At 34.0% G+C, this 24,109-nt stretch overlaps 1 protein-coding gene across 1 annotated transcript in view; it reads right to left on the bottom strand.

Annotated features, from left to right (window-relative positions):
* Positions 1 to 24,109, bottom strand: part of DIAPH3 (diaphanous related formin 3) — a 454,058-nt gene that overhangs the window by 268,900 nt on the left and 161,049 nt on the right. The window contains 6 exon segments of the mRNA XM_054701595.1: positions 10,683 to 10,797; positions 11,540 to 11,787; positions 11,790 to 11,847; positions 15,152 to 15,256; positions 20,764 to 20,828; positions 23,603 to 23,721. Of these exon segments, the coding sequence (XP_054557570.1) occupies positions 10,683 to 10,797; positions 11,540 to 11,787; positions 11,790 to 11,847; positions 15,152 to 15,256; positions 20,764 to 20,828; positions 23,603 to 23,721 (710 nt within the window).

Raw genomic sequence — 24,109 nt, 5'->3', positions numbered from 1 at the left:
TATATTTTTAAATTATCCAGTGAAATATGCAATTACAATAACAAGTATTTTCCAGGTTGTAATGAAATTATATAGTCATATGTACCTGTAGGTGCTTATGAGGTCTGAGTAATATTTGGATCAGGAAAAGATCCCTCTTCTCCAAGTCTCTCTCACATAAATATCATCAGATAAAACTACAATGTGAAGCATAAAGTAAGAGTATCTGTAATTTATAAAGTGTAACTAAACTTAGAGGTGAGGAAATTGTTTTTTTTTTTTTAACCAGGCTGTGTAAAACAGTTATCGCCCAAAAGTTAATAAAGTACAAAGTAAAATGCATGTCTTTGTCTAAGGTATAGACTATCTCTTTTTTCCTTAAATCACAGGTATCAACTGAATCAATTTGGTTTTAAATGCCAATCATATTTTACTCAGGTTTTTGGAGGATTTTTTGGCTTGGAGAAAAAGAATATGAAGTGAAAACAGAGAACTTAATAATTCACCAGGAAAAATGAAATAGTATACACTACCTATTGGAAAATACATAGTACGTGCATATTAAATAGATATGTATATTAATAAAGAAGTAAAAAATTTTCCTGGCACTTAAGAAGACACAAAGATTTTTTCTTCAAACTCCACAAAGACATTTAGCTGCGGTAGCAAAAATATATGTTAATGTGTTTAGTAAAGATCCACAGCTCCATAAACATCAGTGAACAAAATAAATGATGGGAAAAATTAAGACAAAATGCCCCAGGACCCTAAATAGTATTCCTATTAAAGGCATACAGAGTTAAAGGAGCCTGACATAATTTCAGTGAGTAGCATTAACAGAACCTCCTGCAATTTTGCAATCTTATGGCAATTTTATGGTTATCCCCCATTCCCTTCTGCAAAGATATCTTAATTTCTGGAACCTGCAAACAAATTACCTCATGTGGAAAAGAAATGCTTTAGATGTGATTAAGGTTAAAAACTAAGATTTCAAGATTACCCTGGATTATCCAGGTGGGTTCATTTAATCATATAAGTGTCATCTGTCCTCATTTTTGTCAGAGTTTTGAGAAAAATGTAATCAAGGAAATCAGGTGAAAGACATAGAATCCTAGGCCTCATCTCACTGATGCTTGCTTTGAAGAAAGGGTCCACAATTTGAGGAAAGGGGCCAACGTCTAGAAGCTAGAAAGGAAGTCATAGATTCTAGAAATCAGAATGTAGTCCTGTTGACACCTTGATTTTTAAAATGGAGCGATCCATGTTGAAACTCAGACTTCAGAACTGTAGGAAAATAAATTTTTGTTCCTTAAGCTGCTGTATCTGCAGTAACTTGTTAGAGCAGCAAGAGAAAACAAACACTAAGCCCTATGTGTTAGTATCATCATTTGTCCCCACCTTTGCTACTTAAGTTACGCTGAAACTGGAAAAGCTAAGAGTGGACAAAAAGCTAATCTAGTGTCCTGACATCACTGGGATACTGGATTTACTAACTCTGGAACCACCAACTTGGATACTGGGTTTACTAACTCTGGAACAACCAACTTGGATACTGGGTTTACTAACTCTGGAACAACCAACTTCCAAACTTCTCATTTAAATCACTCTTAACCAGTACTAATTTCCAGCGGGCAAGTTCTCTCACAGATTCAGCAAGAAAGACTGGTGAATGCAAGCACATAATATTCTAAGGTTGTCTGGGATGTGGAAATTATAATCATTCCAAGATGAATACATTTTAAAAGTTTTGTCCCCCTCCATTACTTCAAAGGATACCAATACCTATTTTCAAACTAAAGAGACCTCTTTGAATATCCTCAATTTCCCACCAATTTAGGAACCAAGCATTGGGTTAAATCATATCAAGTTTGTACTATGCCACAATGACAAAATTTCATAACTGCATAGGATTCATCTAAGTAATATTGTTTACACTACAAAGTTAGAGAAGAAAAAAAAGACCTTTCCTCTGAACTTTCTGCTTATACTCTATGAATAAACAAAGAAAATTAACAGTTACCCTCGTTCCTGCAAACCCTAGGGAGAATTCAGAACATAAGCCTTATCTGGCATTCTTGTTTGTCTATCAAAAGGTTCTCAATTACATTAAGACATCCATACCACCCACACTAACTTTTAAAAGTAGAAATAACTGTCAAAATATTATAAGAACTAGTTTGTCTTATAAAGAACTGAACGAACTTTCCAAGATCCTGCTCAAGTTATCAGCTCAACGCTCTAGAACAAAATCATGCGAAGGAAAGCAAAGATAAATTCTCCATTTTTAAATTTCATAAAATTATATTGTTCTGTCCCCATTCCATTATAGAATAAACTGACAGGAAAAAAATCACAGAAAAATTCCGAAAAAAGAAAATGAGAGAAAAAAGCCAAATAGATATATTTACTCCTGATTCAATAGATTCCCCCTTTCAAGGAACTTGATCAAGGATTTGGGAGTTAAGTATATACAAAACTGGAGGAATCAAAATGTACAGAATAATGCTTTATCATTATTTTCTAAAGTTAATGGTAGAGGCCAGTGTTACAGAAATTCTTACAAGTGGTTATTATAATTAACAGTTTAGTGCTTTAGAGAATTTCCTTTGTAAGTGAAACCCAAACTGGTGAGAGTGTAAGAGATGCCCTGGTGGCTTCTGGTTTGGCAATGGTAGAACTTTCTCACTCTGCCCCAGTGCAAGTTGTAGGAAGAGAAAAATAAGCGGGGTTGGGGGAGCAGTTTTGGAGACACAAATGTCAGGTTTAAACTGCCAGGCACCATTCAGATATAGCAGCATTGCCTTGCCCAGATCTGATACAAGATGGTGCGGGGCAGGGTGGATGCACTACAGGGGTTTTGGTTTTGAATCCAGAGCTGGTTTTTAAAACAGACAAGTCAGGTTCAAGCTTCCACTGGCACCAGTCAGGTTGAAGCTTGCCCTGGCACTAATCACGTCATAGAAACAGTTGGTTTGGAAAATAGATCAATCAGGTTTGAAAGGTGGGTACCCTGAAGGAGACTTATAAATGGAGACTTCAGTCAGACTGAGAAAGGCTTTAGAGAGATCCATTCAAGGACTTATCCAGAGAGTCACCACTTCAGGAGACTCAGCTTGAGAGAGACTCATCCAGATTCTTTCCTGAGAAGACCTTCCACACAACCCTCAAGGATCCCGGGAGACCTCCGAGATTTCCAAGGCGTTTATAGACTTTTGAGACAATAGCTTAAGCTTCATCGATCAGGAAACCTTCATGTCAACTGTATTCATTGAGCATGCCACTGGCCTATGCCCAGCATCTCTAGATAGTTTAAACAATAGTGCCATGGTCTTCTGGCACCATCTCTGAGAACTGCCTGGTCCACAGTCTAGTTGGTCTGCCTCAGCCCAGGCCAGCCTTCTGATTGCTGCTATAGTGCTGTAGTGCTGCCTCAGCAGTGCCACCTATGACTGTCCAAACTGGCACAGGGTAACTGGACCTGGGTCCACTGCTTATGGGTATGCACCAGTTCTAGGCTCTCAGAGTGACAATACCATCTTTCACAAGGAGCTTTTGGTTTGGACTACTGGACAGTGTGGACACTATTTGGGGTGGGACAGCTGGTCATCTGTGGTCTTAGGAACTCTTATCTCAGTCACCCCTCATAAATAAACCCCACTGCCATTCATGAGTTTCAGTCATGGGTATGAACCCACAGTCACATTCCCCCTACCTTCTAACTTGTAACCATTGCGAAGATTCAGTAACAATACACAAAGCAAATGGAAATGAAGCTGTATTTTCAAAATTTAAGTTCAGCTAATATTTCCTGAGCAACTACCATAAGCTTGGCACTGCAAGAGATGCTGTAAAATATTCATTATACAGTCTTCACAATAACCTCCTGAAATGGATATTATCTTCCCCATTTTATAGAAGGAAAACCTATAGCTGCAAAAGCCAAGGTTGCACCCTTAGAGGGGGACTCCACAGTCCCTCAACTTCTGTACACTCCACAGCATGGTGTTAGTATTTACAGCTCAAATACTTACAGAAGTGAATAGAGGTACCAAATGATGAAAGATGGTCTTAATAAAAAACGGCAAGTTTTTAAAGCCTTTAATATAAATTGTGGGATGAGGATGAACTGCTGTGGGGCAGTGGTAAGGTGGCAGGAGATGAGAGGAAAATTATTTTAAATCAAAGAAGAACACTTTAAATAAAACATAATAGGATTTCTTTTAATCAGAGAAGCAGCATGGCTTAACAGAAGGAGCAAGGGCTTTAGACTCAGATCTGTATTCCATTCAGAGTGGCGGCTCCTTTTGGCTGAACTTCACTTGAAAGAGTGTAACTTTTTCTTACATATAAAATGTATACAACGTTTGTCTTGGGTCTTTCACAGGATTGTTTAGGGAACATATGCAACAATATAAATGAAACAAGCATGCTGTTTTTTTTTTTTTAAAGGCATACATTATAATACTATTATTTTATTATTGTCTAATTAAGGAATGAATTTTATATTTTTTCTCAGACTTGATATACCTATTATTAACAAATGAGTCACAGTAATCTATTAAAGTGGATTCAAAAATGGATGGCCCTGTGTTCAAACCATTATTAAAAAAATTATTCTAAGTTGGATGAAAACTCTCATTACAAATAACATACTGGTCCCTTGAAAGATCAAAGACAGAAACACAAAACCCACATATGTGAACAAAGAGTAGTCAAAGCCAGGCTGAGGCCCCAAACCTCCAGCCCACTGCCACCACTGCACAAGTCAGTGAGGCTGCAGCAGGGCTTAGAACATTTTTGTTGAAGCAGACCCACTGGCAGTCAGTGAAACAACCCCTTCTCATTATAATTTTTAAATGCATAGTAAAATACATAGGATTTCAAAGGAAACAAATTATACTTGAATGGAGCTATGAACAATAATTTAATCATGAGAGACCAAAAAACACCCAGCTTACCTAAACCCATGAATACATAATTACCTCAAAATCTAACATGTGAAATTTAAGTATATAAAATTCATATTTTCATATGGAAAGTTTTTTTTTCCTTTTACAGATGAATTCACAGAATTTAATTTCAAATTGCTATAATATACAATCCAACAGAAAGGTCCCTTCTCCTTATTCTGACTCTCCTGTGACCCCACTCTCTTCCTCTGCTCCAAGAATGGGATGGATTGAGTTGTAATGCTAACTTCCTATGATCCTCTTCCTTTCAAGCCAGTTAAAGGGTGTGTGTGAGGGTGGGTCTGAGGGTGGGGAACAGGGGATGGTGGTTGGAGTGGCAAAAAAGGAAGAGAAGAGGCGAAGTGATCAGTCTAGATTTATAAAACATTATTTTGGATTAAGATAGTATACACAGAAGTATGAGCCTCATTTTTATTTTCCGATGAATAATACTGTGAACCAATTGAGTGGGAGTCCTGAGGAATAGCACATAATGCAGACAAAACAAAGAATAACTTCATATAATCAGAGGGCCTCGAGAGGTCCTGGGAAGTGGCAAGAGATACAGGAAATTCAAAAGAAAACCTGAGGAAAAAAGGGTATATGATAACAAGAAAATGCAATAGTTTTGTTAAGAGATAATAGCCATGTTGTACCACCAGAAACTGCCAAAATTAAAATATCAAGTTGAATTTATAATACAGAAAACAGACAGCCTCCCACAATATATCATTAGTCAAATAACTCCAGTTTAATCCATTGACCTAATACCATTCCTGACTTAGACCAGTGGAAGAAGGAAAACAGAGGCAAGAAGACAGGGATCCAGAGGAAAAGGCCATGCTAATGCTCATAAACCCCTTATTAGACATAAACCCAAGGCTTTTTCCTTCTTTCCTTTTGTTTGCAGCACTGTATAATATACCAAAGAAGAATATGCCTATTTATAGGAACTTTTAAAATTTCTATCACACCATGCCAAAGATATGCTCTAAACTAAGCATGTAACTGAAGCATTTTGTGAACTTGAAAGTATTCTGTGTTCCAGGTGAAATCCACCTTCTTTAGCCTTCTCTTTAGGTTCTGTTTCTCTAAAGTATTCAGAATAAATCTGTTTCCTCAGCAACTCAACTGAGAATACAATGGTAACTGGTAACAAGGAGATACTTTCTAGTGGAGAAACAGGAGACTCCTGACCGATCTCATAATTTCCTCAAGTCTTCAGATTTTTTGAAATTCAACCACAGATCAGAATCAAATGATACTTCTCAAGAAAAATATTTAATTATCCACTGACTTCCTCCCCAATCTTCTCAAATCAGTATTTTCCAAATGTCTTTTTCTGAAACCTTTAAGATGTTTAAGGTGTGTTAAATATACTCTGCTAACATGCATCCCCAAAAAACATATTGCAGTTTTTAAATTATATTGTCCATCTAAAGGTAGGCTTATGCAGTTTAGTTTTTTTACAGAATTTTGTTCACAGAGGAATAAATTGTAATTCAAATACAAAGCGACATCCTCAACACAGCCAAATGCCTGGATAATCCATGCTCTATCACTCCCTATCCCAGTACTTTGTCCACTGAACTATGATGTCAGAAATGTAAGCTTGATTTGTTTTTAAGTGCATAATTCATTAAGTGTTTCCAAATGCCATAACTGTTCAGCTGAGAAATTATTTATAAACCCATTTATTGGCCCTATCTGGAAAGTATGACGCACCTGTTATAAAACGTGATTACTTCAGAATGCTAACAATTGTGGATTCACATTTTCATAATAAATCAACCTATGTGAATTAGACTATTCATATACTTTCAGAAAAATCTTTAATCCCTATTAAGTTAACAGTTTATGAATAATGAAAGTAATTAATATTAATTTTAGTAGATAAATCCAACACCAATAACCTGTTAGTATACTTTACTTCATTTTCCAACAGCCTGTAAAAATTAACCAACAGATGCTTCCAATCTGGTAAAAAATGCTCAGGTCATTAGCATGATTTTGATGATACCAAATGTTCAATACATGAATATTGTGATTAAATTTCAGAGAATATATAAACAATGCTTTTTTATAACCTTGTTAAGTCCTAACAGAAGCCATAGACAGTAAAATATGGTGTCTTTTCTGAAATAAAAATCAGCATTTGTTGCTTCCCTCTTCATTCTAATGTTCAAACTAAGAACTTGATGGAGTTTCACTGAGACTGTAAAAGCAACATGAGTCCCGGCACTAGTCTGCTTCCAAACCACAATGTCCCAAAGCCAAATACAAGGCTGAACATACAATGTGCAGCCAAGGAATGTGTGTTGACTTGAACAGAAGTAGCTAAACACAGGAAAGAGAAAAAGTGGGACAAAAGGAGAGGAAGGAATGAAAAGGGGAAAAAGATGGGGAGAAATGCCTACATGTTATTTTCAGAAGAATTGTAAATGTGGAAAGCTAATATTTAGCTCAAAAACTTAGAACTTAGAGAAACAAGGAAAACCAAGGCGAGATACTTAATAGCAAAAGGAAGTGACTTTATAAAAAAAAAAATACCCAAATGACATATTAACATTTGTATTCATAACCTAAAGCATATATAATGCTCTCTCTACATATACACATACTTTATTATATATATAATATATACAGTTATTCTTGTTATTAATCATTAGAACAATGCTGGCTATATTTTCTCTATTGATCTGGGTAGCCACATGGGTACGCTCATTTTGTGACAATTTTATAGAGGTACACTTATAATTTATACACTTCAACTTTGTATTTTTGTTAAACATGAATTAAAACACTATTTTGTAAGTCCAAAGAGACAAAATGATAAAATTGGAGAAAAAAATTATTTCACAAGAAAAGGAGTTCCTATACTGCTAAAGATATGTCAGAGAGAAGACTAATTTAAAAATCAAAATATATAGGTAAAAAATAAAAATGAAAAATATATATGAAATAAATGACATGATAAAGGAAAATACCCAAGTTCTACCAAGAATATCTTGCTGTATCTGTGAGTAGGTGGGATAGAGTGGTATTGTGCAGAGTTAGAATTTCTTTGCGGGAGAAAATTCTGTGTCACAATGTGGTCAAGATTAAATAAGGTAACATGCTGCTCAGAACAGAAGTGATTAAAAACCACAATGAAGGTAACAAAGACAATCTCGTTCAGAGATGGATAGACCGCAGGTATCCAGTAATTATTAGTACTTCCTCCTTTTCCAACTCTAAAACTCAGTAATCCTAATCTGAAAGCTCCAAAAAGCTAAAGCAGTGTCTACTTTAAGAAAAAGTCATACTTTGTAGCTAAAATTAAAAACATCAGAGAAAATCTCAAGATTCTCTTTAAATGATAAGATTGAGTTCCTGTTTTTATTCCACCTTAAAAATGTTCATGAAGCAACTAAGTATTGGCACCTACATTTTAAATACCTAGGATGAAATATTCACCTTCATTATTAGAGAAAAGGCCCTGGTTTCTAATCCAGTTACTATATAAGAAACAATAACACCAGTTCTATAAAAATCCACTGTTCCCCAGTAATCTGAATCCTTGGTCCTTCATGCCAACTTGTGATGCAAACCAATGATGAAAGCAACCAGTAATCGATGCCTCTAACTCCCTCTGCTCTCTAGTGTGTGAACACTGTATTTCAGCTTTGCACTGAGCAACAAATAAATGACAAAGTTTAATTCTGATTTCGGTAGAAATTACAAAATCAATTCAAACAAAGTAACCTTTGGAGTATAGGGAACAGACAAATGTTATCACTGGTGCCTCAGCAGCCAGGCCATAAATAGAGATGACAAGGAGTGACCAGTCCGTTCCACCTCAGATCTGTCTAAGCTTTCCATGCGTTTTCCTCTTGCTTTCTCTTCTGACCATTCTTGTATCTATATAAAATACTGTCTTTCTGAAAGCAACAATGGTCTTTTCCAATAAAATACTTAACTACTAGTAATATCAAAAGGCACAGCTAAGACCCTTCAAATAATGCTTTCTAGAACTTGTGCTTGAAAATCCAGACAAAAAAATAGTCACCTTCATAGCTTGTCTCCTGCTGGCATTGCCCAGGGTTACAACCTTGGGTTTTTCCCCTCATTTCTGTTCACAAAGAAAGTATCATTGTCACAAAAAGAGAAAGCATTATTTGAGCTGAGACAAAAGAAGCTATAGACCTGTGCCAAATTCTAAGTCAAATGAAAGGAGATTCTAAGCAAAGTTGATAGCATTTAAAAGGCAGAGAGGACTGGAAACTGGAATATACAGAAAACAATTATTTCTTCACTTTTACCTTTAGTAAGTAGTAGTAGAATGAGCAAATGCATTGGTTGGGTTTTTTGTTTTGGGTTTTTTTTGGTTGTTTTTTTTTTTTTTTTTTTTTTTTGCCAACCTTGAAGCTCAAGTCTAAAGTTAGATGACTTAAGAATTTTTTAAAGGTCCAATTATTTCATTTAGGGCTAACACTACAGCTAAATTAAAGACATGCTAACAAGTTTCCCTTTTGAGCCTCATTAATTAAGAAAGTAATCAGAGTAAAGAGGGAGAGAAAAGAGTAGCTGGATGGCACTATCACTGAAATAGCTTTTAGGTACCACCATTTGCACCTACTAGGAAAGCAAAAGGAAAAGTAATCAATTCCCGATTATGAAATCTGAAATTCTGAAGTGTTTTACATATAAATACACATTTTAACTGCCATATATTTTCCTTGATTGCCTGAAGAACACACTAATCTTATTCAGAGAAAATTTTGATTCTACATAATCAAAAGGTAAAATTAAGATCTGCTTACTTCACAAGTTTTGCTAGGAAAAACTTGCTGAGAAAATTCCCTGTTTCCAAAGATGAAAATATATCATTTTCATGACACTGGTCAAGATCAATGCTGTTCTAAAATACCTCTTACATGCTTTCTAATTACCATAAATTCTAAAAACAACATTAATTTATCTTTTGGGTTTCTAACACAATTATTTTTAAGAATTACTAATTTATCGGCCTTCCTGGTGGCACAAAGGGTTGAGTCTCAGCAGTATGAAGCTATCTGCAGCCACTGTATCAGCAGTTCAATCTCCAGCCAGGGAGGTGACCTACATTGTGCAGCAGACCTCTCAGGTCTCATCCGATGATCCCCTCAGCAGTGTTTCAGTTAATCTGCCTGTTTTGTTCTCCATTCTGTCTCTGGTGAATCCTCTCACCCTTACTGTACCTCTGACCTGTACCCCAGTTCTTGCATGCAGAAATAAATCCTTAAAAAAATTTACTAATTTATAATTGCATTTTAGAAAACATTTCAAAAGAATGCAAATACAATTTTTGCTATTTGCTAACCACCCTTGGTTGCTGAGATAAGCAAGTAAATTGAGAGGTAATATTAAGTTACTCTATTAATATTGTACTCTATGCCATGTGAGTCATACAAATGAAACTATGTGATAGTCACTAATATTAAATATTTTTCATTACAGAAAATTTTCATACCAAAATTATCTCTGAAAATATTGTCCTTTATGAAAGTCTAATTTAGAACCTCAAAAACAGTATTATATAGAAAACTAAACAGCTCTGGATTGTTTGCATTTTTTAATTGCTCTTTTGATACTCTAAATAAAATTCACTTTGTAAACATTTACCATTCTAAAGTAAAAATGTCATTTATAGGGCAATCATGCTTTCTAGAATTTAGTATATAAAAAATGGCAATGTTTAAATACTAAAATTAACAATCAAAATGTTAAACTTACCTTTTTGTTGGCAACAAAATACATTCTCGAGTTTACAAAGTAAATCCACATTTTCATACTTATTTTCATTTACTTTTATCCAAAAACAACTTTCAGTCATTTCATGGGGTCTGATCTGCAATCAGAGAAGACTTTTTTATAAATAGTTGGATGTTTCCTCCGTGCCAGTCCAATCACTATCTATAGACCCAGCATCCCACAACTGCCAGCAGATGCCTGTGTTTTATCTGTAGACTTTACTTCAAAATGTGTTTAATGAAATAGAGCTCTGCAAGAAGTTAACATCTTTATCAGGAAAAAAAAAAGACTTTCACAATCAAATAGTTGGAGATCTGAATCTGAATGAAACAAAGTTTGTGTTCTCTCAATTACACTTTTCACTGTCTTTAACAATGCTCCTATGCACCGAGTGTTCAAGTGCAAGATACATTACATAGAATTTCCAAGGTTCTAGGAACATTAAAACAATTTTATTCAGAATTTCTGTGCCCTAAATATCAACTTATAACAACTAGTAAAATTTTCCCAATAGTGACCATAGAAAACATCCTAAGAACACTAACATCTGCATACTTTGATAAACATTCCATAGAGGGTTCCATGATAATAATGTGAATTATCAATTTAATTGTAAACCAAATTCCACTGTAGATATTAACACTGACTTCCACCAAAGTTATAAACTGAAAGCTTTACACAATAGCAAAGGATCTGCTTCACTTTTACTCAAAAAGAAAAAAAAAATGCCTGTTTATTTAATGTCACTTTGATTGGGGTTCACTTTGAAAAATAAATTATAGAAGAAAATAAATTTTAATCTAGATAGCAGTATGTTTTCCGCCATTTATTTGTTTTACCTTTAACCAATTCAATCTTCTCATGTTGGTTTCAGGTTTAAATTCTTTCTTTGGTTTTAACCCAAATGGCAGGGTTGGTAGAGGAGGAGATTTTCCTCCACTGAGAAGTCCCAGGGGAGGTGCAGGAGGCACAGGACCACCAAATGGCAGGGACATTCCTGGAAGTGGAGGAGGTGGTGGAGGTGGAGGTGGAGGTGGCACATCCAAACAAGAGGGCAGTGATGTGGGAGGAGGAAGTGCTGGGGGGTGATTCCATTTTCTTGTAACTGAGGCAAAGAGGTAACTGTATCAGCTGGCAAGGCACCAAACTAGAGGGGAAAAAAATACGGAACATGACTAAGAACACTCTACAAAACATGTAAAGTATACTTTTCTCAAAAGTAAGGTATCTCTTGAAACCAAAAACAATTGAATTTTAGCAATTTCACCTAGTTTAACTTAAAAACAAAATTCCAGCCATGTTTTTCACCTAATAAAGATTTATAACTTTTGTTTTCATAAACATGTGATTGCCAGAAGCAGTATTCCCCAGTTGAGGGCAATTTATGGACATCCAGGGAAATGGGTATGGAGCTAGTCACTGGATAACATAGTTTTGGCCAAGTATGTTTAAAAAAAAAAATCCCCATCACGTTGAACAGAATGATGTGATTTTGTTACATGGTTTTGCTTGAGGACAAAGTTTCCCAGAACTTACAAAGGCATTGAGAGGTCTAACTGAATGGATTCAGAAGATTTGAAAATCAGTAGTTTCTACATGACAGTTGAAATCATGGGAATACATAAGGTCACCCAGAGTATGTAGCATACTATATATTGTATATATAGAATTGTATAGAATACCAGCAATAAATAAGTAAAAAGAACATTCAGATAAAAAGATAGAAATAGTATGGTCAAAAGATTGTTTTTTTTTTTTTTTTTTTTTTTGAGAAAAATATCAAAACTTCTTAGTTGGACCGACCAGGATAAGTCATGAGGGGGTTCCTGTGAACTCATCTTTCAAAGGACTTGCAAATATGCATATGCCAACTTCATACCAATCTCAGGGCACTTGCACATGTTGGTCCTTCTGCCTAAAATAGTCCCTTTAACTGGTCCCACACTTCCTTCATATGACCACATCCTACTGGTTTTTTTCAGTTTGAGATAACTCTACATTCTCGAGGACAGCCTTTCGGATCACTCATCTGACATGCATAGCACCCATTACTTCTTGATACCTCTCATCTAAGCACTAAATAATTACTTAAAGAATCGTTAATATTTACTTCTTTCAAATTGATTATTAGCTCCCAGAGAGAAGTGATTATGTCTGTGTAACTCATTACTCTTTCTCCAGCATGGAAAGTAGTAACTGGCAACTGACAGCCATCGAAGAAATATTTGTAGGATGGATGAATTAAAGACAAGAAAAGAAATAGGAAAGCACAGGGTAAAAGAATGACCTCCCCCCCCCCCCCAAAAAAAAACCTTTCTACAGTCAGATGACTAAAAGGTAAAAGTGGAAAAGGGCCAAAATGCACACTGTTCACTCTTTGGTTATGTTTCCATATCACAGTTAAGAATTCATTAGACGCATTTTCATGATCAGAGAAAATCTGTGATGTGACTATTTCTTAAAATTACTAACCTCAATTCTAATCCATTTATCTATCTATATATATATACTGCCTTACAAGTTGTAGACATTTAATAAGTGCTGAATCATTTGAAAAATTTTAAGGCACAATTCTGGAAAGCAGATCACGTATAAAAGTCTGAAATCAACATCTGCAATCAGCACAAGAAAAAGTCTTCTAAAGAAAGTTGAGACCACAAATCAAGGAACAGGCCTTATCAAAAACATTAAGTATAAAGTGGAATTGTTAAGTGTTACACTAAGTCACTGTGATCCTGGATAGCTTGAATGCTAAGGATGTATGTATATTACACTCACTCAATATGCAGTTTACAGCTAAATATCAATGCCTTACTGTACATATGACTGAATTTCTGCTCAGCAATAGTTTAGACAGCATGACTGACATGAATCTGTTGTTCATGAGGCCAGATGTCATCACTATTTTGCTCCCCGTAATATCCCCTACAGTGCTTGTTGTTAAGTGACTAAAAGGATAAAAATAACAGATAATAAAACCTATTGATAACTTCCATGATTAGCAAATCTTTGATCAAAGAGAACTATGTTATGATAAATGCATACAAGAGAAATACAAATTAATACTAATAAAGAATTTGCTAGTTGTTCTTCATAAATAAGTATGGTGGCCAATATTAAGCCACTAATTTGAGGCTTTCCTCTCATAACCATAAACACAGGCGATCACTATCTACAATGTAAAATGGCATAGGAGATTCTCTGATTTAATCTCAGTTTCAAAACGCAAATTTCTTCCCATCTTAAAGAAAAACACATGCAGCAATAAAATATTTAAAGATGGTGGATATGTTTCTTTATAAGGTGGAATTTTCCAGAGCAGATTTATATAATCCTACAACTAGGAGAAATCAGAAAGATCTCTAAATTTTATTAGTCTGGCAGAAAAAAAATTGTCATAAATTTATTTCAGTCATTGTTATAGCTCAATCTAACACACGAAAGGCAATCAAATGCTTCTTTTATTATGAAATATAATAAACCATGTGGAAAAAGTAAAAAAAATTCAGTAATTCTTTTACTTTATTCTTGCAGCACTAAAAAAATTCACTGAAAATAATCTTACAGTAAGAGCTTTTCAGTATTTTCCTCTGAAGTTAAACACTAGCAGAGAGCTATCTCTTAGGGGGTCTTCAAACAGCCTCTGGTACAAAACTATTTACTAAGTACTTAAAAGAAAGAAAAATTCGCAATGACACAGGAACTAGTACATACCAATATAGGAAATGGTATACCTGAGATTAATTCAACCTAACCATAAAATTAGGATGTAAGGAAAACAGTAAAACTATACTTACTGTTCATCATCCTGTATGTAAATGTACACGAAGAAATTTAGCTATGAATATTCTACCTCCTTACTTTCATCCATTTAAAACATGCAGATGATGTTCTTCTTGCTATCTAAATGCTTTATGTATAGAGGGTGTATGTGAGCTATCTGCTTCATAATCCAGATTTGCTCTCTTTTTTTGTCATGTTTTAAATCTGTTTACTTTTGGAAATTGAAAAATTATCAGAAAATGTTCTCATTCAGCTAGAGGTTATCTTTCACTGCAAGGTACCCATAGGCTGAAGGTTTTGAAAAATAAATAGCTTGAGCAATAATTTCCTCTAGTGGGATAAAGATCAGTGATGAATGACAAATCTAAGAGTAAAAGAGTTTCTTATGCTTTATGTTTAATTTCTTAGGGAACATGTGGCATTAAGAATAAGACTCAAACATAAGGAAGCACATTAATTAGCAAAAGTTTAGCCACTCTTAAAAATGCAAATGGAAAAAAGTGGGAAAATAAAAACAAACACAGCCGGGGAGAAATACAGATAAACAATACTAAGAAAACATAAAAGTGAAATTAAAGTTTAAACACTTTGGTGCTATGAAGATATGACCTTTGTTCTCCTGGTGAGCTTTCAATACCCGAATTCACTCCAGATAGATGGTATTTTACCTGAGATTTAAAGGCTTGTAACTCTGCTTGAAGCTCATTAATCTTTGCCTCTTTTTTCTGCAACTGAGCCTGCGTTTCTTGGTGGTCGGTAAACTCTTTTTCAAACTGAAAAGAGAAAAAAAAGAACACAAGAGAGGGAAAGATGAAAATGAAAGCACTATTCTTCATATAGAAATATGACTCTAATGATCTGTCAGCAGAACATAAACTTTTTATAAAAGGAGTGGTAGATTTTTGCTAAGTCACCCACAGCCTTTCTGTAGGTCCCTCCAGGTCCCAACAAATCATTCATTTGCAAGAGAGCAGACAAAGCCAGAGATGGAGTCTGTGACCTTCTTCTCTTCGTAGAGCAAACTCACCCATAGTTATCTGCAACCCTGGCATTTTTCTTAAAACTTCCTAAATATCATAGTGACTTTGTGTAAAAATAATAGGAAGCAAACTATTGTACTGAATTCCCTGACCTCTATGTGCAAAACCTTATACTTGAAAATTACATGAAGTTTATAAGTAAGATTTAAAAGTATCCCATTCTAATATTTTTATTATTAGTGAACAGCTTCATTTTGTAACTTATCACTTTTTTTTTTTTTTAACAACATCATGAGATTTAAGGATCCTGATTTAGGCCCAAACCTTCAACAATTTAAGAGGATAAAGTATGTCATATTTATCACTAAGTTAATGATAATTTAATCTTTCTAAGTGGGAGGAAGACAAAATTCGCTGAACACAATGACTTTTTATATACATACACTCATCACAAGTTCCCATCTTGCAGTCAAACTGTTTCACTTTGGCATCTCATGACTGAAAACCTCTCCTAACCAGTGAATTTTATGAGGGTAGAGTCTCAAAATCAAGTGTAAATACTTGACTCTCTTGAAAAATAATACCTTTTTTCCAATGTAATTACTTTATAAATGTTGCCTTGAGACTTCAAAATACATTCAAAGCTCAATTAGGAAATAATGATAATATAGAGCTCAACAACTAAGAGTTTTTATTTTTATAAATCTTATTTGCCCTTAACACAAACAGGTAGTTAACTAGTCTCTCATCACACTGCTAATTAATTAGTAAAATATGTGAGAATAAAAGGCCAGATTTTCCATCTTCAAAACTTGAGCTACTTAAATAAAACCAGGCCACCTTCCTATAATTAATGTTTAAAGTATGCTCAAAAAAGTTAACTGTGAAATCTTTATTTTAAGAGATTTTAGGAACACTATCAAATTGGTCAAGAGGTCCAGATATTTCCCATAAACTTTCTCACTTTTGCAAAGCCTCACCCATGTTTTACAGTGTCTAAAGCATTAGAATAAACAATCTTACACTTCATTGTACACACACAAAGTTGTAATAAGAAATATGGTAAGTCTCATTTGCAAATTAGGAAAGTAAATTTTGGACTCATTATCCTCTCACTCTAAACCTGATGTTCTTTAACAAAGATAACAGAAGCTACCAGGTAAACACCATCCAAATGCCCTTCACCTCACCAAACCACACCAAGATTACTACTCACTCAATACAACTCCATATTTAATCTCTCTTCTCCTGTATTTTCCATTAGAACACACTCCTCTGGTTTTCTTGCTAATTCCTGATGGCTCCTCCCAATTCTTTGTGGGTTCCTGTTCCTCAATCTAACAACCCTCTGTTGGAATCCTGTAAGACACTGTCATCTTTCCTCACCCCTCTACCTATCTCATTCCACATTTCTTACAAAATGGTACAAACCAGTCCTATGTTTCAATCATCATTCATACATTAATGGCTTCCCAATCTGTATCACCAGCTCAACTTCTCATCCAAATCCCAGACTGCCAATCAGCTGATGTGTTCTGACAAATTAGTGAACATTTTTAACACACACACATACACACACACAATTTTCAAAGCCCATAGTCCCCCTCATCCCACCATAATTTTTTGTTTAATAATTTTCTTACTAAAGAACAGCTCAAAGAACATGACTCCTTTGATCTTAAACCATCAGTGGCTTCATAATAAAGTAGCCAGTTATTATGTTAGTATCTAAACCCCACTGGGATCTGGCCCCAAATTACCTACCCATTTCCCACTGTATAGTAAATCTCTAATAGTATGTCTATGTTTTCCTTAGTGGTTAAGTGTTGAAGAAACAGATTTGAGCAGAATATGCCACTGCTTCTAACAAGCATAACATTTGCTTGCAAAGGAAGCTAACAAGCCGAAGGCTATGAAATTCACCAGAAATAGAGAAACAGAGTAGGAGCATGTGAGTGATTTTGGAGGACCAATGTTTGAGCTCAGGTTTGCAAATATTGAGTCGTTTCAAATAGAGGGACTAAAGGGACTAATGGAGTATGTAGAAAAATGAGAAGTAATCCCTTGCTGCTGGCACAAAGGGTGGTAAAAGAACAAACTGAATGGGATGAAGCTGAAGTACAAGGGAATGAAATAGTTGAAAGAAATTTTGCAGCAAGCCAAAAGCTTTTAGTTTTTTCCTAAAAACAATGGAGTGCTATTAGTATATTATAATAAGAAAATGCCATGACTGAATTTGCACTTTGGAAAACAACCAGCAACAGGATGGAAAATGGGCTGAGAATAGGTACAGAAATGAAAAAAAGGTTAGTACATTTATCCAAGCAAGAATTGAAGGCCCTCCCCTGGTGGCTAGGGGTTAAGTATCAGCTCTATCATAGCTGAAGCCTGAGTTCCATCCTCGGCCAGGAAGCTAATCCATATAAGGTGCAGCAGACATCTTCTGTCTCTCCCACTGCTCCCCTTAGCAATTCATTTCTGTAAAATCTGCCTGTTCTGCTCCCCACGCTGTCTCTGGTGAATTCTCACACCCACCACATCTCTGGCTTATACCCCAGTTGTCTTATGCAAAAATAAATTAAAAAAGAATTGAAGGCCCCCTTGAAATAAGGTGCAACACAGGTTCATGGAAAAGAAATGAAGCAAAAAAATAATTTAAGAATAAAAAAAAGTTTCCAATTGAATGAAGGAAACGAGTAAGGGAAATATATCAAAGATAACTATGGTGTTCCGTTGTTTTGCAAGCTGGAACCAAAGTATTAGAATCTGCACAATATGCTTATTCTTTTAAGAATAAGAAAGATGAATTTGTTTTTGAATGTGTTAAGCTTAATATTCCTATCAGAAATTAAAAGTACACTTTTATATGCCTCCTCCTGAGATATCTTGTTGCCTCATACTGACCCATTAGGGTTGTCATATTAGCTATTACTTCTTTGGGTAAGTCTTCCTTGGCTACCTGATATTAGACGAGGAATCCTATGGGCTTATACATCACAGAGTTTTCCTACCATATCACTACACTCAAGTAAAAATAATATAACTTTAAGACATTTTCTCTGGTCTTTGTGTTGGAGGTCACTGTTAACACTTGTTAACCGGAAATAAACAAATTCTTCTTAGGTGAGTAAGAATTTATTCACCATATCAATATCTATACCTTCCTATATCATAGACCTTCAAATAAAATTGAAGGAAAAGAGTATTTAGGGGGACAGCATGAAGCTATTAAAACAACCAGTCTTAATTAGCACACTGTAAAAGAACTTCTAAGTTAACTTTGACATACTAAAAATACCTGTGTTACTTACCATATGGATAAGTTTCCATATCCTCCCTTATAAAAGGATTGGACAAAATATAAACTTTGCTTTAGCATTTTTGTAATACCTATAGTCAAATCACAGTAGCTTTGGGGATAAAATGAATCTCCATTAAAGATATACTTTATAAAAATAGGTATGATAGCCTTCTCCAAAAAGAGATACTGGAGTGATATTATGCTTACAAAATTACATGCAAAAATGTCAAAAAACACAGTTAAGGTTGAGGCTCTGCTTAATTTCATTCCCTAGGGTAAATGTATTAGTGTATCTCTACGAGGATGTTGATAATTCAATATTCTCTATGTACTTTTTGACATTTCAGGTCTTCATTTTTCAAATTTATGCACCAAAATAAAGAATGTGTCTAGCAACTATGATAGCTTCCTGCCTCAAGCAAAGTATTTACATGTGTCCTTATAAAGCTATCAAAAAGAAGTTCTTGCTGATATATACAAAATGGCATGGCAATAGAAATCATTTATGCAGCAAACAATATTTTCTGAATGTACCTAAGAGATGTAACTTTGACCTGAAAGGAGACAACTAACCTTGAGCAAGGTCCTTCTCTTTATGCTTAAACTTGCAATTTTAAAATAATGTGTTAATAAATTTACTATGTTTAACACCACTCTTATATACTATAGTTAAAAATTATGAAGCAAATTTACACTATGTGAGATGCATTCAAACTAAGTACTTGAAAGTTTACTACCATTTGCTCACAAAGAGCACAGTGCTCAAAGAGTTTGGAATACGTAGTGATGTGAGGGGTCACAGGACACACAAGCATCTATCAACTTAACATTTATTTCACTAGACTAAGTCACTTCAGAACAACAGTATCATACTTATAGCTATAATCTCTAACCTGCAGCAAAAAGTGTGGGATATGATAACCTCTAAGTGGTGAATCTTAAGTCTTCTTAGGACATTTACAATGTTTCTCTATAAAATACTTCTAACTTATGAAAGTGTCTACCATTTGCAAATTATATCAGACAGTATTTAAAAATGTACAAGTCTTTCCAGATTCATTTAGATCCTAATCCAGCAAAAATGTAGACTCTTTGACATGATCGTTAACACTTGGTAAATGTTTTTATAGAATATAGCCTATTATGATTAATGTGCTGGAGGTAAGAAATAAGTATTATTATTCCTCCAAAGTAAGAGACCAGTCCCCCACAAAAATCAGCCCTAAGAATTCAAACCAGAGCTATTGGTTAAAATGTGAAGAACAGCAACATAAATACAAAATCCATAGTCTAAAAGGTACAAATTAAATAGATATAAAAACGCTAAACATGACCTTAAAGAAGGGTGAAGGAATGGTTAGATGGTTAGAAATACTAGGCTGCCACAGATAAAACTGTTAGAAATGGATACTTGTGAACTATGAAAATGACTATTTTTATATAGTTCAACATGATTTAATGAAGCATTTAATCAAAACAAAAACTTCACCTTTCCCTTGATTTTTAGATAATTTTTCAATCTTATAGGTCCAATCTGTATGATTTATAGAGAAATAATCCAATCTTACAATTCTGACACTCTATTTTGTCAGATCATTTATTCATTCACTTATTTAAAAATATTTATTTCAATTTTACACAGGCCAGGAACTGCTCCCATTGCAGGAATAGTGAATAAAGTAAATAAAAATTCATCATAAAGTTTACTCTAGAGAGAGAAGTAGAGAACAAATTCATCTACACACATAAACTACTTGGCACATTGGGCTGAAGATAAATACAACAGAAGCAAAACAAATAAGGAGAGTCGAGACTGGGAACAGGGAGCTAACATTTTTAAATACTAAGTTCTGGGAAGTCCTCACTGAAGGATGGCATTGTGAAAATACCTGAAAACAGTAGAGAAGAAACTGGATAATAACAAGCAGAATCTCTGAGGAAGAATTATACTTGCACTGGTCCCCTATGTGGCACTGCAATGCTTGCCAATGTTACTTACTTTCTTGTAAAATTCTGATGCTTTATCTTCAAACTCTTCTAGTTTTGCTTGATCGATGCAAGTATCTAAAATTGTAATGACAGGAAAATTTATGTTGCAATATTACTTCATCAAGCTTGAAAATTTAGATAAAGAAAAACTATGATTGAAAAGAGGTACTAGAAATAAAATAAGCAACAAGGAGAAAATCATGTTGGAATGAAGGTTTTTCCTAAGCATGACAGGAAGAGAAAAGGAAAGGCAAACCCAACTATACTTTTAAGCTTCTTTGAGGAAAAAGTAGGAGGTAAATAAACTGTAATACAGAATACTCAAAAGTTTATCAATCCCTAATAGTTTAAAGGAAGAGATGATGACCAACACAAACTAGAAAAACGGGGAATAAGCACTGAACAGAACTAGGAATAACAAAATCAAAAATTGTCAATAGTTTGTGAGTGGATACTTGTCATGATACAAAAATAAAAAAAAAAATTAATGACAAACAACAAAGATTAAATAATCTGTAATGCCAAGAGCTGGAGATAGTTTGGGAAAACTAATTCAACCACACATTAGTATAATTAGGAAATAAATACTACATTTAAAACATTATTTTTTTACCCAGCAATTCTATTTAAAGGACTTGACCTTTAAGCTATATAGTCATTAAAATATTGTTTCTTTTAGCAGTAAATGGAAAATAAATGCCCATTAATAATGGGTTGATTAAAAAGACTACAATACACAGCCACATGATCATATATAGGTAAGAGAAACAATTCACATAGATTTCCTTATGCTATATTTTATGACTTTCATAAATGAAATATATGAACATAGTTTTTTTTTAAAAATCAAAAACCATTCTGCTATACACCTTAAACATATGCAGTAATGTGTATCAATTATATCCCAATAAGACAGGAAAAATGAACTATATTACAGAACCTACAAATGAAAAAAAATCATAAACCAAACAACTGTATCCAAAAGTAATCCCAACTCTTATATGAGATGTCTTATTATTTTCTGTATTAACTTACTCTTACTCTGATGCCTGTTTTCCTAACTCTTAATGTATATATCATTACTTCTTGATTTGACTTTGAAGATATTAGACATAACACCTACAATAAAAGATGCAAACAATGTTCCCCATCTAATCCTAATTTTTAATAATTTTGTTTTCTACATTTCCTTGCTCTGAAGCACTCAGTACTTCAGATACTGTGGATAGTATCTCTTAATTTCCATCCTAATATGTGAAGTTATCTATGCCCCATACTTTCCAACATCTGTCTCCCCTACTGCCCAACCTCACATCTTCTCTGTAATTACAATGTCATTCTTTTCTGTATGTAAGTCTTCTGCATTGTGTTTAAAAGTTTATTTAAAACTTTAAAAATTATTTTAACTATACAGATATTTCTCCCTTATACAGATTGGCTTCAAGATTATTTATCCTACTAACAATTCTATGTCAGAACCTCTTATATAGTCAAGAAAACTGAGTTCCAAATGTCCAGGTAGAATGTATTTTATTTTCAGATACCATTTAAAATTATTCCATATTTTAGTTTTCCACATAAAGCACAATTTTCTTAATTTCTGTGTCCCTCCCACTTCAAGGAATTTCTAATTGCTTCTCTCTTATGGAGAGAAGCCAGTATTTCCTTTATGCCTAAAACTATCTAGATTCCTTACTATTTCTACATATTACATAACTTTCCCTAGACTCAGAAATTACAGGAAATAAAAACCTCAAACAAATAATGGGGTATATTCTTTTTTGATATTATACCAAAACTTGACATATTTTAAATATTTCTTAATTAATTTCTTAATTAATTTCTTAATTAAGAATTAAGAAATTAATTCTTAAATTTCTTAAATATTTGTTACAATGTGCAGTTACATATAGTAGCAGTGAGTATTTTGTACTCTACTGCTTCAAAATCCATCTATCTTGTACCTTTGCAGATTTTATAATATCAGCCACTGTTCATTTGGAAGAGTGGTTTACAAAGTTATGCAGATCCTTCTGCAACTGAGATATGCTGACATATCTCATCATATGATATCAAAATAATCATGCAGGTTAATAACATCACCTCTCCCACCCAAAAAAAAAAAAAAAAAAAGTTTTTGTATTGGGAAACTGTTCACAGTACTGTGAACACAAGCAAATTTTTACTTGAAAGTTCAATCATTACCATGTAAACAAATTCTATCTGTCATTTCCTTGACGTTACAGGCATACTGCATTTTCAAGAAAGCATACGCAAAACACACCAGTCTGAGTGGCCACAGTTTGTATGGCAATCATTCTTTGGAGTTAAATTTTTTTTTTTGAAAAATTCAAACAATTACACAAATATTTCCTACACTAAACTTAGGTGTGGAGCAATAGTGTTTCATGTATACATCTCGTTTTGCCACAGGGACCATTAAAATAATGTGTATTCAGCCGTAGCTATTATATCAAAGTATCATTTTGACTTTTCTAGCAAAGAAAAGTTAAAAAAATGGCCATTTTTATTATTTTTTTATTTTACTGTAAGGAATACAATTACTACTAATAAAGTTTAGTCCCACTGCCATGATTCATGACAAAGCTTTCAAAGCTTTACCAACTATTGTTTTGTACCATCCATGTAAACATCAGCCAATGAAAAGGCAACTAAAGTCTTAGTATTGTAATGAAAACAGATTTGACTATTAGGACTCCCTGAAAGGATATCAAAGACCACAAATGAGTCTGTCTACAGGTCATACTATGAGAACCAATATTCTAGAGCTCACCCACAGAGTAAAGGACAATAAGATACTTTCATTTAAGTAATGTATAAATACTTACCAATAAATTGACCTAAATCTAAATCTAGTCTTTTCCGGTATGTGAAGTCTGGATCCGTCCCATCTCTATGCAGTACAATCTGAGATACACACTCATCAATTAATTTGAAGTACTGTTGCCTAAAACCAGAGAAAAGAATAAACATACACTCAATTTATAAATACAACTTCACATCAATACAAAACACTTGTTTGGTAAACTTGATTTCAAATTCAATAATGTACTATTAAAAGGTTTCAACAGATGATATAGAAATTTAACATGGGAGAGCAAATATAATTGCCATCCACTTTCCTCCTAATGATTTGAAGACATTTTATAATCTTTTAGCAAATATAGCATGCTTTAATGATATTCTTATCAAAACAGAACTCTGACTTCATAGTAGGCAATAAAAAATGAAAATATTAAAGTGGTATTTATTTAAAAGTAGCCCTTACTAGAAAACAAATGGCACCATACTAAGACGGCTATTATAAATTTATTTTGTGAACAACACAAACCAAA

Source organism: Talpa occidentalis, unplaced genomic scaffold (genome assembly GCF_014898055.3).
Source record: "Talpa occidentalis isolate TD23 unplaced genomic scaffold, MPIMG_talOcc4v2.1 talOcc4.5, whole genome shotgun sequence".
NCBI classification, from domain to species: Eukaryota; Metazoa; Chordata; class Mammalia; order Eulipotyphla; family Talpidae; genus Talpa; species Talpa occidentalis.
Note: the sequence above shows the minus strand (reverse complement) of the source record. Positions and strands in the feature narration are given on the sequence as shown.